Source organism: Mus caroli, unplaced genomic scaffold (assembly GCF_978045245.1).
Source record: "Mus caroli unplaced genomic scaffold, Mus_caroli_1 scaffold_8, whole genome shotgun sequence".
Taxonomy (NCBI): domain Eukaryota; kingdom Metazoa; phylum Chordata; class Mammalia; order Rodentia; family Muridae; genus Mus; species Mus caroli.
Genome location: NW_028227263.1, coordinates 3,283,531 through 3,302,433, shown reverse-complemented (window position 1 = coordinate 3,302,433; position 18,903 = coordinate 3,283,531). Strand labels below are relative to the sequence as shown.

The 18,903-nt window shown below is 54.8% G+C and overlaps 1 protein-coding gene across 1 annotated transcript; it reads right to left on the bottom strand.

The window, feature by feature from the left end:
- Positions 1 to 312: 312 nt before the first annotated feature.
- Positions 313 to 15,906, bottom strand: Dusp8 (dual specificity phosphatase 8). The gene is made up of 7 exons (XM_021168689.3): positions 15,554 to 15,906; positions 10,616 to 10,938; positions 9,031 to 9,169; positions 5,103 to 5,269; positions 4,346 to 4,505; positions 4,019 to 4,142; positions 313 to 3,781 (listed from the first exon to the last, which is right to left on the bottom strand). Exons 2-7 carry the CDS (start codon positions 10,844 to 10,846, stop codon positions 2,677 to 2,679), a joined length of 1,926 nt encoding a protein of 641 aa, XP_021024348.1. The 5' UTR covers positions 10,847 to 10,938; positions 15,554 to 15,906; the 3' UTR covers positions 313 to 2,676.
- Positions 15,907 to 18,903: the final 2,997 nt, after the last annotated feature.

Sequence of the window (18,903 nt, the reverse complement as noted above, 5' to 3'; positions counted from 1 at the left end):
ACTTGCCCAGCAAATACTGAGTGAAGCATCTCTGCAGCCTGCAAACTGATATTTAAAGTTTTCTAGGATTCAGTTAATAGTAGGTACGGAAAATGGGTATTTTACATCCTAGGAGTGCCTATCAGATCCTGTGCCCCTCCTCTAGACCTGGTCTACCAGAAATAAGCCTCAGATTCTCCCCTCTACCCACTTAGTAAATAGACTTTGCAGGCACAACCTACCAGGTCCTTGTCTCAGGAAGCCTCCAGACTGCCCCCCAGTGCCCAACTGCTCCCACAACCAGCCCTAAGAAAGAGTCAGCAGAGGCCTGAGGAAAACATCCGTCTCATGATTTATTACAACACATTGTTTCAAATACAAAAGGAGGGACAGGAAAGTGCGGCCTCATGGGGCAAGGTCCCAAGGGGGAAGCTGGCACCCTGGCCCTCGGGGACTGGAAGCCTTGGGCAAGGGACCTCTCCTGTACTGGACAACAGGAGGGAGCCAGATGCATTCTGGGCCATTCCAGTGCCGGCAGTGACCAGGTAAGAGTGGTGGGAGAGTGATAGAGAACCCTATACCCTCCACACCTTGGACAGTGGGTGGAAAGCCACCAGGGAAAGCCTGTGCTCCACTTCCCCCAACACAAAGGAGGGGGGAGCTGAGACCTCCTCCATCTTGTCTGCTCACTTTGGGGAGACCAGGGTCATGTGTAAGTGAGAACAGAGACAGACTGAGGCCAATGGGCCCCGTGTATCCAGGATAGATGCCATATCTCCATCAAGAGAGGGGAGGAACCAGACCCAAGGGGGAGCTTTAGGGTCCAACTGATGGCCCCACACCACTGTCTCCTGGACAGCAGTAGACTGGGGGCATGGAGGGGGAAGCCAGTGCACCCTCCACACCCAGGGTCACCTCAGAAATCCAATGACAGACAGGAGGTAAATTTACATAATTAATAATAATAATTATAATAATAATTAACCAATAATAATAAATACTTAAACCTCTAATCCATAGATTGTAAATACAACAATAGCTTATTTTCTCAGGGATCAGGATGGGTGGGATCAAGAGAACTAGGACAGGACTTTTGCTTAAGAAGGAGGGTGACAGGAACATAGGGAGCAGGTCAAAAGAAGAACAGACAGAAGGACACAGCAAGAGAGGTGGGGTAGAAAGGTGCCACCCTAGATCCTGCCCCAGCTACTTGTTAACAAGCCCCTAGCTTCTTCCTCAAAGGACAGACCCACTCCAAGACTTAAAGACATCTAAGAGCAAGAACTCCTATCCTGCCTCAAAACTTTGGGTCCCCAACAGTCCCAAGAGGATATTCAGCAAGGGTGGCTGGCACTTTTCTCCTTGTCCTTCTCCTAGATTGGCTCTGAGCCTAAAAAAGCCACCTTGGGTGGAGGCTAGCATATCATCTTGAAGACACTGGGAAAGTACGCTGCCTGGGAAGCGCGCATACAAAGGGACTCTCTCCTGAGAAGCCCTTTGGGGGATGGGGCAGTCATGGGGGACTTGCCCAACATCTGTCCTTAGGTGGGGTCTTTCTCTGCTTGGAGACAGTTCTCCTGTAGTTGAGGATTCCCACTTCCTGTAAGCCTACGGGCTTGGTAGGTGCTTTACCCCACCTGCCTCAGGGGCTCCCCAACCTGCAGAGCAGTAGAATCCCAAGTCCTACCTGTAGCAGGAAGAGCCCAGAACGAGAGCTTGACTCTACCCCCATTCTTACTGGGCCTAGAGCTCCCCTCTGACCAGCAGAGATAGCCCCTGCCAGCCCCAGCTAGCTTAGCTCCTCCTGCTGGCATTGGACACTGCCCCAGTACATGCTGGGAAAGTCTACTGGGCTTCCCAATGGGCAGGGCACCTGCAAAGGAAAAGAGAGACACTTCCTCTGAATGGCCTCCTGGGCCCTTCTAGGGAACTGGGCCTCACTCTCACAAGAGTGAGGTCCTCTGTCCTTGCCTTCAGAGCTACCTCATCTGGCTTTCAGGAACCCCCTTGTCCAAGTCTCCCTGAAAATTTTGCTCCACTGGGCCCAGTGCCCACCAACACCTGCCAGGTAACAGCCCTGGGGTGAAGGGCAGAGACGATATCTATCTCTATGCCACTAAGACTTGGCAATTTGAGGTGTGGGGACACTGCTGCTGGGGCCTTCTGCAGGGACACTAGGGTTTCCCCCTCCCCTTACCTATGGCTTTGCTGCAGAGCCCAAGATAGGAGAAACAGGAGAGGAGAGACAGGAGAAGAGGGAAAGGAGAGGGGAGGGGTCTGCGGCTCAGTTTGTGGCAAGTAAGGGTTTGGGTTTTTTGTCTTTTTTTTTGTTTTTCATTTCCCCCCTTTTTCTTATGTAAAAAGTGCAGGAAAGCTGGGCAGCTCTTTGAAAGGTCAGTAATGTTTCCAGAGGGGAGGGGCAAGGAGGGGCCCAGGCCTGTCAACCCAGTTTGGGATTGAAGGTGGCCTCATATTGCTTAGAAACCTGTTTCAGTTTAAATACCAGACAGTAAAAACAGAGCTTTAGGGCCGCCCCGCACAGTTGCCAGATCACTAGCTTAAATAAATAAAAAAATCGAAATATTTACTTCTTGATAAAAATTGCAGTAAAACCATTTACCTTTTCTGTGTGTTTTATATATAATATATATTTATACCTGGCCTGGCTGGAGCAAGGGCACAGGGACTCCTGAAGGGTCACGATACTTCAATGACCTCCACGCTGCCAGAGAAGCTGGTTTGCTTGCCCAGGGCTGCCAGCTCCTCGCCACGTGCCCGCCCCTCCACCATGCCCTCTTCAAACTCCATCTGGCAGCTGCGCCTCTTGAACTGTGCATCTGCAGCAGGCTCCTCGGGCCAGCCGGTCCGCACATCCCGCCGCCGCAGGTCACTACTACTACTGCTGCTGCTGCTGCTGCCGCCGCCACCGCCACCGCCGCCGCCACCACTGCTGCTGCTGCTGTTACCGGGTCCAGGTGCGCCTGCGCTCGCCCGGCCAAAGGCGGAGAACACAGCGCCTGGACCCTGCGCGCCCTCGGGGCTGAAGCACCAGGGTCCGTCGGGCGACGGTGTGCCTGGAGAGTCCAGTGGCGGCACCCAGCCCCCGGGGCCAGCCGGCTGGCCAGGGCCAGGCAGCCCGGGCGCCGACAGGGCCGAGAGGCCGTGCCGTGGAGTCTGCCGGGCCGTGTCTCCAAAGTTCAGGCCCAGGCCATGCGCGGGGGAACGAGCAGGAGAACTGGCCGGGGGACGTCGCCGGCGGGGTCGTGGGCGGCACTCTGGAACGGAGTCCGGGCTGTCTGGGCTGGGCGAGGGCAGGCCCAGCGTGCCCCCGGATGGGCTGTCCAGCTTGCAGAGCTTCGGGGCTTCACCCGGGTCGGGTGGGCCGGGAAAGTCGGGCCTCCTGCTGGGTGCATAGGCCGACTTGATGTCCAGGGAGAAGGAACGCTTGAGGCGGTTGGTGTCCTGGAGGCGGTCAGAGGAGAGGTGCAGGCCACGCAGGCCCTGCTGCAGTGCGCTGGTGGCTGGAGCTGTGCTGGGGATCGGAGCATCCCCTCCAGCACTCGGGCTGCCCTCCTTGGCTGCAGTGGCTGCCTCGCTCCCAGTGGCAGCGCTCTCTGAGGTAGATGGTGGCAGCCTGGGCAGTGGGATGCCTGCTGCCGGGCCCATGAGGGGCTCAGGGGTCCCCAAGTGAGGTCCATCACTCTGCAGGGCAGCCAGCAGCTTCAGACTCCTCTCATACTCCAGCAACTGGCCCAGGAAGTTGAAGTTGGGCGAGATGGAGGGGCGCCGATCCTTCACAAACCTAAGCAAGCAAGAGGCATTTCTGTCAGGACAGCCTTGCCCCTGATTTTCCTCCTGTGCAGCACCCAGAGCAAACCTTTAAGTCCCCAAGCTCTTGTCGGGCTGGGCTCAGGCTTTCCCTCCCTGCCAGGGTAGTAATTTGTACAATCCAAGTGGGTGGAGAGAGCAAAAGGAGGGCAATGCTGTTAGCCATTGGTTGTGGTGTTCCCTAGGTCCCTAGGGCCCAGGAGGAGAATACCTGTATGCGTCGTCAGAAGACATGCCCATGGTTTTCATGATGTACGCGATGGCAATGGTGGCAGAGCGAGAGATGCCAGCCAGACAGTGAACAATGACTTGGCAGCTGGACAGCTTGGCTTTATCTGGGGGCAAGTGGATGGTGGGGGGATCAGGTGAGGGCTGAGATTGCACTGTCCCTCCCTTCCCAAGGTAGTCCCCAACCCTTCCTCCCTATGGCAGACAGTGCTGGGTGGCCCTCCCAGTCCTCCCCTCTGCCTCTGTCTAGTCTTCCTCTAGCCAGCCTCTTCCACCCTATAGAGACACACACCCCCTCCCTTCCCCTCACCAATAAACTCAATGGACTTGTCCAGCCAGGGCAGCAGCTTTTCACAGTAGTTGTCATTGATGGGGATACGCATGAAACGACTCTCACAGATGAAGTCCGGTTTAGGGCAGGAGTTGCTGGCATTGAGGACATAGCTTATTCCGTTTTGGGTCATCAGATCCTGGAGGAATAGGAAGATGGGTCAGAAGGGGGCAGCAGAGAAAAGCAAAGCCCCCTATTGGAAAAAGAACCAATCCCTCCCCACCTCTCTGTCTCTCTCAGAAGGACTCTAAAATCCTGTGATGCTCCCGAGCCTCAGATTTTGTTCAAGATCTTGCCATATGGGAAAAGACTGGGTCCAGAAACCCTTGGAGCCCACAGGATGGGTACAGGAAGGATGGCTTCTGCAAGCCACACCCACAGCCAGCATTGCGCTCCTAGGAATTTTATGGTTGCCTGGGCGGTGCCTTCATCCTTTTCCCTCCTCACCATTTTTAAAACACGAGATTCTTTCAGCGCTGGCCAGAGGCCCAGTGACAGAAGCAGTTTGGCATGCAGGCTTCCAGCCCCACCACAGAAGAGACTGGGAGCCTGCCTTTCCATCAGCCTTGCTGTGATCCTGCCTGGGCCATGCTGTAGGCCAGTGGGTAGGCAGACTCTGGGTCCTCCTGCGCTCCCAGCTCACACTCACTTTATCCTCCTCTCAGACCACCCTAGGACCGAAATCCAGAGCCACCCACCCCCTTCTCCCATTGGCAGTGACCCCCAGTGTACTCACCTTGTTCAAGACATCTTTCTGAGAGCCCAGGTAGAGGTGAGGCAGGATTCGGGTCAGGCCAACACTGGGCACAGGCAGGCAGGGCTGAGAGAGGCTCATGGACGGTAGAGTGGCAGGCTTGCCCTCACAGAGGCCAGGGAAGCAGGAGGAGAAGGTGGCGAAGCCTCCTGTGGGAGGAGACACAGAAGGCTCTTCAGGAGGTTGGCCAGCTGGGGCAGGAGAGAGTTCCTCTGGGCTAAGCCACACCCTGCAGACCCCAAGCCCAGCCTGCCTCTGGCCTAGCACCTGGACTCCTGCTGGCAGGCTACTTGCTCTTCTCTGCAGCACTGGGGGTGTGCTGCCGCCCATTTAGAGCAGGCACCTACGCCCACATTCCTCCTCAAGCTAATTAGGGACTGGCTCAGGGGCACTGCTTTGATGCCCATAAATGTGGGTCAAGGTGGCCTGTCAGCGTGGCATATCAGAGCCAGGCAGGGGTTGGCTTAGACCTCATCAGGGGTCTCTTATTCCCCAGTATGACACGTTAAGTCCTTCTCCAGCCCCTGGCCTGGGGCCAGGCTGGCATTTAGCCTCTCTCCTTGCTGATGCAATCCTTCCCTGACTCCAGCTGGCTGGAAGCCACAGGCCCGGGCTCCAGTGCCAGGTCTGGGAGGAAAGGGCTTCTGAGGTGGGGCCTCTTTGGGCATGACATCACCCACTGGAATTGCCATAGCCCACAGGGCATTTGTGGTTCGGTCATGGCTCCAGTCTACCCAGCAGATGACAGAGAAGCAGGGTAGTGCCTGCACACAGGGCACACACAGCCTGCTCCCTGTGGCCATTGTCTAGATACATCCAAGATCTAGACTCTGGGCTGGGGATAGAAACCTTCCACCAGTTTGAGATACCCAAGCTGTCTCCTTTGGTATGTCTGACTCAGTGACCATGGGCAAGGCATGTCTCTGGCCTCAGTTTCCTTATTTTCCTGCCACACAGCATTGTTGAGAGGCTCAAAGAATATAACAATGTGAAAGTAGACCCAGCCATATCTAGCCTGACTGGGGTTCATCCAGAAACTGAGCAATATCTCTCTGGTGGCCACCAGCTCCCAGCATGGTGAGGTGAGCTCAATAGAATGGAACTTTCTATATTCCACAATGACAAGCTCTGACAAGCAAGTGGACTCAGTTTCTGGCCTCAATTGCTTTTTCCTTGGTCTGGAGAGAGACAGGTACCAAGGACCCAGGGATTTGGGGAGCTATCAAAGGCTGTGGGGTGGGTAGAAATGGGGACACCAAGGTTGAGTGAGTGAGCTTTGCTTAGTTGTTAAGTGTCTTTGAGGCCTAGGAAATGCTCTGGCCATCCCTGAAGCTCATTCTTCATATACTCCCCCTACCCACCGTGTTTGGGAGGCCAGAGACAGTACCCTTATTATGATGCTTATAAAGGGGCATATACTTTTTTTTGGTGCAATGGACTTGGTACAGCTCAGGTTATCGACTGCTAGGCTGGCTCTGTTCTCTTTACAGCCACCTACTCACAAGGGTCTGGGGCATGTCAGCATCTCCAAGCCAAGTCCAAGTTGGTTGGACTGCAGATACTGTCTCACAGCTGTGACATCACTGGCCCATATTCCACAGTGTCAGTACAACCCATAAGCTGCACTAACTCCTGGCTAAGGGTATTCCTGCCTGCTGTTTAAAAGGCTAAAGCTCCCATTTCCTCCCCTTTTCTATAATAATGCACATTGTGGTGGTTAATGTTGTCAACTCGACAGAATCTAAAACCACTTGCCTATGTGGAATTATCTGAAGTATGTTAATTGATATGGAAAGACCCATCCTAGTTGTGGACAGAACCATTCCCTGGGCAGGACAAAATGCAGAAACTGAGTTGAGCAGTAGCCCACCCACAATGCACCCCTCTGTTCCAGACTGTGGATGTGATGTGATCAGCTACTTCAGGCTCCTGCCATCTTAATTGCCCCACCGTGATGGTTGTACCCTTATCTGTGAGCCAGATAAACCCTTCCTCCTGGAAGCTGCATTTGACTAGACATTTGATCACAGCAGCAGAAATGTAGCCAAGGCATACTGACATCTAGCTTAAAACTCTTTCTTAATAAATTCCAACTTTACTTAAGGAAAAAAAGGGGACTAAGTTCATTACCCTCCCCACGAACATCACTGTGGGGGCACTGCTTGAGTTCCCTCTCCTGATTCCCTTCACTGGCCATCCTCATCTCCTTGAGCTTCTGTGAGCACCAGTCAGAGGGTGATATGCAAAGGTCTAACCTCTGTCCTTGATCAGTAGTCCACTATGGATTGTGCACTAGCTCAGCAGGAGCTGGCCAGTGTGGTATCACTTTGAGCCTGTCTCACACTGCATTGACCTGGAGGACTCCGTAGCTTAGTATTTAGATGAAGGAGGACAAGGTCTCAAACTTGACAGGGAAGACACCTAGAACTGGAAGGAGCTAGCTAGAGTACAACCAGGTTCAAATGGACCTTCTGGGAAGAGTCCAGCCCAAGGCTACCCCAGGCTTCACTTGATCTTGTCCTTTGCCCCTTAACCCTAAGAAGACAGTCACTGTCAGGTTTGGGGTTGTCCTGCTGGAGCCAGGAAGGGTGCAGTTCTGGAGCCCTTTGTATTTTCAGAAGAACCTTATTCTTCCATTCATGACTAGTGTGGTGAGTTGGGCCCTGGAGGAGTTTCTATAGGCGTAGTGGGCTTGTAAAAAGGCCCAAACTCCTCTCTCTCCCAAACTAAGCCCAGAGGCTGGAGCTAGGGTATAGCTATGTAGCCTCTGGTTCCAAGAACTCACACAGGCACAATGAATTATGAGTCTGACCCCAACAGGCTCAGCATCTGTAGAGAGGCAGGGTGTACGCACATATGCATGTGACTGATAACAGAGGCTCAGGGCACATAGACACACAGATATGCTTGGATCAAACGGGCCCAGAGCGTGGTGGGACATAACTCATATCCAAATGCACACAAAGACACTGGCCCTACTCATGATATCGAGTCTCCAAACCACCCCAGAGTACCTCAGACTGGATTCATCTCCCTAGCATCTACACAGCAGTTTAATTAAATCAGTCCAGGCCCTCCCAGCCTTCCTCTCAGGTTGGGCTTGATGCCATGGTACTCAAGGGATTCTGGTGCCATTGAACTGGCCTGGCCACCCACTCACTTATTCCACTCCACATGTAGTGGGTGTGGGGGACATTCCATCAGCTATGTGCTATGCAGAGACTACCAGCATGGGCAGAGGGCATTAGCAAAGGCCCCGGATTCCAGCCATTGGAGCAGGCATCCTAGAACAAGCCCACTCTAGCAGCTATTCGGGAATCTAGACTGCCTCCTGAGGAGGTACAATCTACAAAAGCCCTTTCAGCCATGGCCTGAGGGTGAGTGTGCCTAAGCACATGGTATAGAGCAGGAGCATGGGTCAGTGAGTATGTGTGTGTGTGTGTGTGTGTGTGTGTGTGTGTGTGTGTGTGTATGACAGAGTAGGGCTTGGAGGCCAGCTGGCCTTGCTGCTTTTGGAGCACAGGTAGCCCAGAGAGATACTTGCTGGTCCCTCAGGTAGTGGCCATGATGGAGTAGACTGTTGTGAGATAATCTATAACCAGCTGGTATCTTCTCTGGGTAAGGTGCCTGCTGTGTTACCAGTTCTGGGATAGACTGAGGTAAGAAAAAAAAGAAAGCCTTTACTTCCTCTCCTTGAGACAGAGACAGTTTGTTGCCTGGGTGCTGGTTCCCTCTCTACTTGGCTTGGAGAGCTCCTGCTTACCCACCTCTCCTGCTGTTGCGGGTAGAAATGGGTTTGGAGAAGTCCACAAGTGCTGTGGGACAATACTTTTCTTCTGAGACTCCTAGTCCTAGCCAAGTGCAAGGAAGAGAAGGCATCCCACAGCCCTGACCCATCCCTGGAGTTCACCTGTGAGGATGGCCACGCTGTCGAAGCAGCCGTCCAGCTTGCTGAGCAGGATGGACAGGAAGCTGTCTGCTGCCAGCACGCTGGCATCTCGTGTGCTCTGGTCATACACCACCACATCCTGTGGTTCTGTGGCATCCACCTAGGGGACCATAAGGGCAGAAGTTAGGCTGCTTGGAAAAGCAAGAGGACAAGAGAGACAGGGGTCTGCTATCCTCCCTCTCACTTCATCTGCTAGGTATCTGCACACTTGGAGGGGCAGAAAAAATCCCGAGGCTCCACTAATAGGCTTTGCATCAGGCAGGGACAAGGGGTGGGGGTGGCTTGAGATGCCCTTCATTGGCAAAATTGCCAGAACCAGAAGTATTAATGAGGCATAGGCGAGTCTAATGGGGCCTCAGAGAGCACATGCACATAGCCTGAGCAGGCTCCGAGGCTCCCTGGAAGGCCAGTACCTCTCTTCTTATTTATTCTCCCCCAGCTCCTAATGGAGACACTGAGGTTGCAGTTGGATTTCCCTTCCCAAACACCACCAGGTTAGGAGGCTTGGCTACAAGCTGGGGTTCCTCTTGCCCTCTTCCCCATTGTGGTGGCCTTAGGGCCAGATGTTGAGGGGCTTTTGCTTAGACAGACTGATGTCCCCGCCTCCCAAGCACACTCAGTCTTTAAGCCAGCTGAGCTGTCAACCCCAGGCTGGATGATGTCATCAGCAGCCAATAGAATTGCACTCTGGCTGGAGTCCTCGCTGGGGGTGATTAATCACTGGATTCCCTTCATTGGCACCACAGGGAGCTGGTTCTGGCCTTGGAGTGGGGGACTCCCGACAAGCGGCATCCCACCTGGGTTTTCTCACATCATAGCTTGGAGTCAGGCAGTTGGAAAATTGAAATCCTTCTAAAGCCCCTAGTTTGTTGGCATGCCCCTCTAACCCAAAAAGAGGTGGGAGAAGTTGGTAATTGGTAGCCTGTCTCAGGCCACAAATGCTCCATGATAGGCTAGTCCCTCTCCAGCTGCTGCAATGGATATTCCTGGGGAAGAAATCTGTCCCTTTCTCCATGAAAGGATTTTCTTTCCTGGGGGCCACAGAGAACATTCTGGGTCATTGAAGACCCCAGGAGGTGGGAAGAGGAATGGGGAGGCTCGTGAAATGGTCTGCTTACTATAATCCCCTTAGTCTTCCCTTCCTGCCCTCACCACAGTCAGTGGAGCCAGAGCCAGCTGTCCTTGTCCTCAGCATGGCACCATCCCGCTGCATCTACCCTGCTCTACCCTCCCTCCGTGCAGCCCCACTTCCCTTATTCATCCAGTACTCCTCCCTCAGAATCTGCCTTGTAAACCGGGAGATGGAAGGGACTCCCCAGGACTTCTAGAGAGGACTTCCCCTAGAGAGGACTGGCCTATAGCACTCCCAACTCTGCTCCCAAGGAACCCTGTTTGGAATGGAGGGACAGCGAGGGGGAAAGGCTTTATCAGAGGACTCTTGGCACCAGGCCTGGGAGCTCCTCCGTCTCTTTCAGAGGTGACATAGGGCCTGCTTGCTCAGGAATGGTCAGCCCTGAAGACGCATGCAAGGGTGGGCCACAGGTACCTGGCTCCGTGTAGCAGGCTGGATAAGTTCAGCAATTGTCACTTTTCCCTGCTGAAGGCGCCGCTTCACCAGCTTTGAACAGCAGATATTCACAGAGCTCAGCACATGGCAGCTGTTATACTCCACGAAGGACCGGCTGTCGATGACCAAGGGGCCCCCAGGCCCGCCACGCAGCAGGCTGGCCAGTTTCTTTGCGTCCATCACCTTCCTCGGGAGCCGATCCCCAGCCATGGTGGGGTGGTGGGCAATGGGGAGAGTGACCCCTGAAGTGAGGAGGGCGTCGCCTTGCAGCGTTCTGGGTACCCTAGTGCATGGTGCCAGACCTGGGGGAAAGGTGAATGGTCAGCAGATGGTGGGATCTGGGTAGCTATAGCTGGCTCCCAGGCAGGCCCTGTGTTTGGCACCTGGCATGTCCTTTGAGCCCTTCCTCCTGAATGGATGAGCCAATGCCTTACCCAGTGGGGTGAGTGCAGAGAAGAGACCCTGACCTGCTAGCTCTGCCTGGGCTCTAGTATAAGGCAGAAGGCAAATGGGGTCCTTATTATGGGCTCTGGGGTGCCTCTATCCCTGTGCCTTCCTCAATCTCTGTCCTGCTGATCTATGCATTTTATACCCTAGGGTATAAAGCTTGACTCTGTTCTTTTCCCAAGTAGGGGCTCTCAGACCTCCCTCCCTTTCTTAGCACAGTGCTGGATGGCCAATTCCCAGAAGCCATCTCCAGAAAAAGGTTCTCTAAGCTCATAATCTTGATGCTCATGGATAGAAGAGCTAGGCCAGCAGGACAGGCCCCACCCCTGCTCATGGGCTCCCGAAGGCCAGGTACTAGGGAGCTCTTGTTTTACTGTTCCTGATGGATGCTTCCAGCTGAGGTTGGTGCACTCCAACCATTGTACAAAGAGATGGGTTTTGTCAGCCTAAGGATGAAGGCTGTGGTACCTAGGATGCTTGGAGCTGCTGGACCTTCTGCATGGCCCCAGAAGCTCTTGTGCTGAAGAATATGTGGAAGGACTGAAAATGGCTAGCATCAGGGAAAGCCCTGTTCTTCAGGCTTGATGACTCTCACCTATCAGGTGCTGTCTCCCTTGGAGCCCCCAGGACGCATGCAGTGTCAGGACAATGAGGCTTGGGGCAGTGGAAAGTAAAACAGCAGGGCAGGTACAATATTCTCCTCATCTAGCCTTACAAATGTGCTGGGGTAGGAAGGAACTTAGCCCTCTAGACACTCACTTGAGCCCCTTCCAGTTCTGGCCCATTCCCACTCCTCTACTGCAGTCATGTGGGCACCTACATGGGGCTACCATGCTGGTACAAGGGCACAACTTCCAAACCTTGCCTGTGCATAATCGGTGGGGTCTTTGGGGGTGCTAATCCCTGACATCTATGTGTGTCTCAGGCCTCTCTGCAAGCCTTTCACTGGGGAATGGGGCCTGGGTCCGTCACACTGAGGAATCTCAATAGCACTAGACTAATGCTTATCTTAGATGTTCAGGGATATTTCCCTGACTTCCAACTGGAATCTTGCATGAGGGAACAACAGACTACTGATTAGGCCAGAGGAAGGAGTGGGCTTTCCTACTAGCGGAGCTGGACAATGGAACTAAACGCCCAGGACTCTGAGAGGGTCATGGCTCAGGATGCTGGGGTGCAGAAGGGCCTTTTCTGAGTCCCTTGGCCCTGTCAGCCAGCAGTGTCCACCTCTTCCCAGGTGACATGGGTTAACTGCATCAAGGGAAGCAGAGATCTACTAGTATAGGGAGCTAGAAGGTACAGCCCCACCCTCTCTGCAGCAGCCCTTGGATTACCCTGAGGGAAGTTTTGCTAGGGTTGCCCCATCTGAAGACTCTCAGCACAACAACCCACAAGGGAAGGGAGACCCAGAGGGAAGGACAGAGGAGAGCAGGTTAGTGGCAGGTGGAATGGGGGTATCAGCTACACTCAGGCCTGATACCTGTCCCTTCCTCTACCTCCCAGGGAACCCTAAGAACTGAAGCTGGGCCCTATTAACCGTTACAGTATTGCTATTTGCATCGGAGGGGGACTCATTAGCAAGTTAGCACCTCCGATGTTGCCATGGCAACAGCAGAGGTGCCAGGCAACGGCTGCTCCTACTGCAACAGCCACTAAGCAGGCTGCTCTGCAGATTAGGCAGGTCTCCCTCCTCTATGCTCCCACTCCTCTGTGGCAGGTGCCCAGTAGCTCTGGTCTATAACTCAAAGACAGCAATGAAGCCCCTTACTCCAACCCTGCCTTACTTGGCCCTAATTCCCAGGATCCAGCCCCACACTGCAGCTTATTGGCTCCCCATTCCTCTGAGGCCATCTGTATACTGCACTGCAAAGATCTGGATGAGCCCCCTCACATAGGAAATTCTGCACTATGCTGGTCTTCGGTAGCACATCCTAACAGCATCTCCTTATACCCCCACCCCTGGCTTCCTCCATGCTGGGCATCAGGCCTAGTGCTGGATAGAATTCATTGGGGCTTGAAATAGATATGTAGGGTCAGTTTTGAGAAGGTCAGCAGGGCACAGACAGACCATGCAATATCTTAGCAAAGCAACATACGCTCCCAGTTCTTCCCCGGGAAAACAGCTATCAGCCTGTTCTACAGGAGCCTTGAAGGGGGTTGGGGGGTGGTCAAGACTCTTTATGCAGAGGCTGTAGGCCTTCATCAAAGGATTTTGAGCCAGGAGACAGAATTCCTAAATTCAAAGTTAAGAGGAGCCTTTCCAGGCCACACCCCTCAGGGAGGTCCCAGGCAACCCCCTTTGCTGAAGGCTAGGTCCACAGCTCAGGCCTTGTGGCACTGTTCCCTGGGCACAGGAACACTCCCCTTTGTACATTCGAAGATGCATGCCTTATTGACAAATCCATCTTGTCCCTGAGTGCAATTACACATGTGTCCCTCTGCACATATGTAAGCCTCCTGGAGTGCATGACTGAAATACACAGTTGCAAACACATCCTTCTGCATACCAAAGGCCCCGGTGCCCACATACCAAGTGCCAGTCCATTGCCTTTCACACCGGGGTTCCCACACAACATGTTCTGGTCTCTGAGTCCTTATGTGACCAATAAAAGCCCGAGTCCTCAGTGGCATTCTCACTAATCTACTCCTGCTCAGTGCCTAGTGACAAGAAACTCCCTACTTCTAGAAATGGCTGCCAGGCCCATTAACCCCTGTAAGACTGGGTCCCTTCTCACAACAACCTGACCTGGGTATCCCTGCTCACAGTCAATGCAGGCTCTCAGGAAAGAGCCAGAAATTAGGGGCCCAAGATGCTGAGATGCCAGCTCATTGTCACACTGGGCACTTCTGAAGCCTGGCAGAGACCGTCTCCTAACGGGAGGGGCTCAAGTGTTCCTGCATGGCAGTTGAGCCCTTGGCTTCTCTGGCCAGTCTACTCTGCACCCTTGCACCAGAAGAGGGAACAGAAACATCGTCCCAGTCGGGCAAATAGCCAGGCCAAAAAAAGAGACAGTGGAGGTCAGAGGGAGCTGTGGTCCTGAGAGGTCCAGTCAGGTTCTTTGGCTCACACCTTTCTTAGGACCACAGCATAACTATCTCTCTTGCTGTGGGTTCAGCCTCTGTCCCTGCTTCCTGTGTGAGCTGCATATTGAACTCTCTCCAAACCCACAGGTGCACCCCACGGAAATGCTGTCCAGTTGAAACCTCAGTCTCAGCCCAAGAAGAAAGATGTTGGCAGGAGTCCTATACACATTGACTTGAAGCATCTTTTTGCATCTGTGTTCAGTGCTAAGTCCCCAGAGGTATCCTCAAGTATCCCCAAGGGCACAGAGCAGGAGGAAAGGAGAACCTGCCCAGCAACTCTCCTGAGGTCCCTAAGCTGACTGCAGCAAGTCAGACATAAAGATGAACCTACAGCTCCTGGTCACATGATCTGCTCATCTGTATCAGGTGCCTGCTAACCAAATAGTGAATGCACGGGGACTCTGACCTCCCAGAGCAGAGCCTGGCACTGTAAGCTACCCTCACCCACCCAGCTACCCTCGGGGCAAGTAAATGTGAGTCTGGGTCTACAGGTCACTGGATTTCCATTCTGAATTCATTCATACTGTGAAAGAAGCCGTGCCACTGACCCAAAGCACCTCCACTCCCCACCCCATACTGCACAACAGAGCATTGCAGATGCCACACTGATCCCCCACCCCCATCACTGCACCATCAAGGCCCCCAATCTATCTGCTGCAGGCGCAGCACACCCTGTCAACAAGGAGTCAGAGGCCAATTTATTCCAAGAGGTCTGATCTAGTGGAAGCTGAGCCTGTTCTTGCTCTTCCACCTGCAAGGTTTGGCACAAGGGTACCAGCGGCATCTGACTGGCCTCTCCCTCCCAAGGTAGGCAGAGAGGCCAGGGAGATAGGCTGCAGGAGGCAGCCGTGCCGGCCCCTCCCCCAGCATCGCGCCTACTGCCTCTGCGTCGGGTAAGGGTGTTCTTTATCCGCAGAGGCGAGTGGAGCACCATGAAGTGGGGGTGACGGGACAGCCATGCGAGCCGAAGAGTGGGGGGTCCTATAGCTTCCTCTCCAGTTAATGAGCCTACCGCAGGCCTGAGCCGACCCTCTGGCGTCGGAGGTTTCGCATCCCCCTGCCCGCTGCAGCCGCGGACGACCTTCTCCAAATCTGGCTGCCAGCGGGGGCGCTTCGCAGGGACTCTCACCGATCTGTGCTGGATCTCAGCCCTCCCCCGCGAATCCCTAGGTCTCATATATATCCCTCCAGATAAGAAGGAATATGCAGAGAAAGACAGCGCACTGCAGGCGCGGATCTGCAGCGCGCGCCGCTCGCGGGGCAGAGCCATTTATTCCTCGGTGCTCCAAAGAGCTTCTTCCTTCAGGGCACACAACCGCAGAAACCTCCGCACGTCCTGGGCCCACACCCGGCTTAGGACCCGACCGCTGTCAGCGCCTGGCTCACCTGGCTCTCGCTTGCCCTGGGGTTGCCCCCAACGCCGGTGCCGCGCTCAGGGCGCCCGCTCCGTTCCGCCACCCATGGGCCCGTCGGGGGTCCGCGTAGCCGGGGCAAGGGCCGGAGAGGCGCGCGGGGCGCGTCGCCGCCGCCGCCGCCGTCGTCGCCGCCACCGCGGGGAGCGCTCGCTCGGGACGGAGCGCGCGTACTGCGGTCGGGCACGCGCGCTCACGGCGCGCATCCCAGCCCGCGACTTGGCGGGCGCGGCCGGCGGCTCCGGCCCGGCTCAGCGTCCGGCGTCCGGCGTCCGGCGTCCGGGTTGGGCGGGGGTCCGCGGAGCCGGCTCGGCCACCGCGGGAGCCGCGAGTGACAGGCCCGGGGCGGAGGGCGGGGCTGCCGGTGGGGATGAGGTCATGCCGAGCGAAAAAGCCCCTGACGTCACCTGCAGCCAATCAGAGTGAGCCGCTCGGGGGCAGGTGACGTCAGCGGAGCGGGCGCTGGGTGCGGAGCCCTGGCGGCGGCCGTGGGTCTCTCTGCCACCGCCCTCCGTCCCCCGCGCCCCAAGCTTCTCGGGCATCGGTTCTTAAAGGGGCCACGCACGCCGGGGCTCCCCACCTCCAGGAAGCCTTCCCAGCTCAGGGCTCTTGGTATCCCCAAGAACCCTCTGCCTCGCGGCACTCTAACCCGCGTCTACCGTCCTGGTATGCAAGGGTCCCCCTCTCTCGGCCCGCCTGGACTGGACCTGTCACGGATTTCTCTCCTTCCCTTAGCCTTTGTTCGTGAGAGGACGCCCTCCTAGAGTGCGCCTCCCCTGCCCCAGTGCGGCCCAGGGAAAAGGGTCATGGAGAGCTGCGGCCGCAAAGGGCCTTACCTGCAGCATCCGCGTTTGTCCTCTCCACGACCCCTGGAGGTGGAAGTCCAGCTCTCCACTTTGCCGGAGAAGCTCCTAGGCGATGTGGTTTGCCTCAGGTCACTCATCCCGGGAAATCAGGGGGCGGGGCTCCAGACCCACCGGTGTGCTCCCCAGGGCGGCGCTGCCCCCCTACCTATGACATCCAGTTCTTGACAGCTTCCAATGAAAAGCCGCGACCTCTACTCCCACCCCTACATCTCCCCTGCCCGCTGGGGACTGTCGGCCCCATCCCACTGTGTGAACACAACCACGTGAGCACTCAGAACAAAACATGGGTAATTACAACTAGGGCAGAAATACACAGGGGTCAGGCAGGTCTCAGAGGAAGGGGAGTTTTGTGCCAAAGTGGTCCACCTGCAAACATAAGCCACATTTCCCTTAGTTTTCCCTCCTCCTCGGGAACAGGTTGGCAGAAAATTCTTTATTGTATGCCAGGCTGGTCTCAGCCTTCTGAGTGATGAGATTACTAGCATCCACCATGATGCCAGACCTTCTCAGACACTTCAAAAACGTGGCCCTGACTAGGTGGACAGTGAGGTGACCAGATAATATGAGTCTCGTGGGGGGTGGAGGGGGTGGGGGGGTGGAGTGTCCTGAACTTCCCCTGGAAGTCCAGCCTCTCACTCGATGAAGGGCAGAGTTTAGGAGATGGCTGGTTGAAGGAAGGGTCACAGAGAGTGAAGCAGGCACAAAGGAAAGAGCACTCCTTTGCTAGTATAGATTGTGTGAAGAATACTGCAGACCACACTAGGTGCTGGGCAAGGCTCTGCAGGGACCTTCTCCTTTACCCTACTGTATCCCGCTTGGCTTGGTTCATTATGAGTGTTTAGAACCGACTTGCAGAAACCTCTCTATGTAGCCCAAGGGGAGTCTGGGAGTCTAGCCTGGGATTAATACAGGTTGGAAGGAAGAGGTGTCTCTGGCTCAGAAATAGCACAAAACAAACAAACAACTTGGGAGTGCTGCCAGGAAGGAAGCATGGGGAGCCCCAGGGATGTTTGGGGTTGGCTCTGGGTTCAGATCTTTGTCTCCGTGACTCAGGCTGAGCCCTAAATGCTGCTGATACCTCCTGCTGAAGATAGCCCTTGAGGCTGAAGATGGCCAGCTCTACTGGATGCTTACTCAGGTCAGTGTTGGGGTGGCTGATGTGCTGGCTTCCTGCCCACTCTGAGACCAGGAAATGGGGAGTTTGGGGTCTGGGAAGGGGGAGTAATGCAAGCTGAGACCTGGACAGATTCAGGCAATCGGGTCATGTAGGATTCAGGAGGAGGCAGCAGCAGCCCTGAAAGAGCTTGGGGCAGAAGGTGTGGAGGCTGACAAAGGAGATGTTGGGTGCTAGTGTGTGTGTGTGTGTGTGTGTGTGTGTGTGTGTGTGTGAGAGAGAGAGAGAGAGAGAGAGAGAGAGAGAGAGAGAGAGAGAGCAAGCATTGCTTTTCACTCTTCCAGTCTCAAGAGGAGCCCAGTGGGTACCCCTAAGAGGGTATCCAGGTGAGGAAGAGTGTGGCAGGGTATGGTCTGATATTCTAGGAGTGCTCAATTAGATCTCAGTGATGCTGGGGGCAGATTCTTGCCAGGTTCAAGCAGCAGGGTACAGGTGACCTGGAGGTCCTTCTGGAACCCCCAGGTAGCTGGGCTTACCCAGTAGCCTGTCCCCACACTTTTGAGACTGGAACACACAATATTGTATATGATATAATCCAGTTGCAAGAAAAAAAAAACCTTAAAGTATTTCAAGTAGGCTTATAATTTTGTGTTAGGACATACTTATGGCTATACACATACAATTTGTGGGGTAGACATGCTAGGTTCTACCATATAGATGACACCAGTCATGCCCCATTCCAGCAGTTCCTGCTCTGTAGACCTGTGCCTTCTCAGTGGGTGCTGGGTCATCCCCATCTTCTTCATCTTGTTCCCTCACACCCCAAGGAGTGAGGCACTCTGGAGAGTTGATGAGAAAGGTTTGGAGCTAGCAAAGCAGTCTCAGGGTGTGGTTTCTTCAGAGCCGAATCCAGTCAGCTGCATCTGTGCCAACAGAGGACAAAATCCAACCTCTGGCAGACTTTCTGCACCACACTGGCCCCAGGCCTGAGTACACCTTTTAGATTCTTTTGTGTTGACAGAACCCTGCAAGTGCTAGAGGCTCGCCCAGACTAAGGCAGTACTGGCTGCTGCAGAGTGTGGAGCCTGGATGTTCACTCAGTCTAGCAGGTGCAGCGAGCTTGGGTCTGTCTGCTCTGTCCACGTGCGCCCTCTGCTGCTCACAATAGTACGCTGCTGCGCAGGCTGGCCGCCTGAGGTGCAGCTAGGAGGTCACCCCAGAGACTGACCCACTGCCTGGCAAAGAGAAATGATTGTTCAGCTCTGCTTCAGTTTGTGAGGCATAAGAACCACCTGTGCCCTTGGACTTCTCAGCCTGACTTCTAAGGCACAGCAGATGGCCCTT

Bases quoted from the DNA above. Each gene is read 5' to 3' on its own strand.
- Dusp8 (XM_021168689.3), bottom strand. From the start codon at position 10,846: ATGGCTGGGGATCGGCTCCCGAGGAAGGTGATGGACGCAAAGAAACTG. The intron at 9,170-10,615 runs GTACCTGTGGCC...ATGGTCCCCTAG, and splicing joins AGCCTGCTACACGGAGCCAG to GTGGATGCCACAGAACCACA. The intron at 4,143-4,345 runs GTGAGGGGAAGG...ACTTGCCCCCAG, and splicing joins CAAGTCCATTGAGTTTATTG to ATAAAGCCAAGCTGTCCAGC.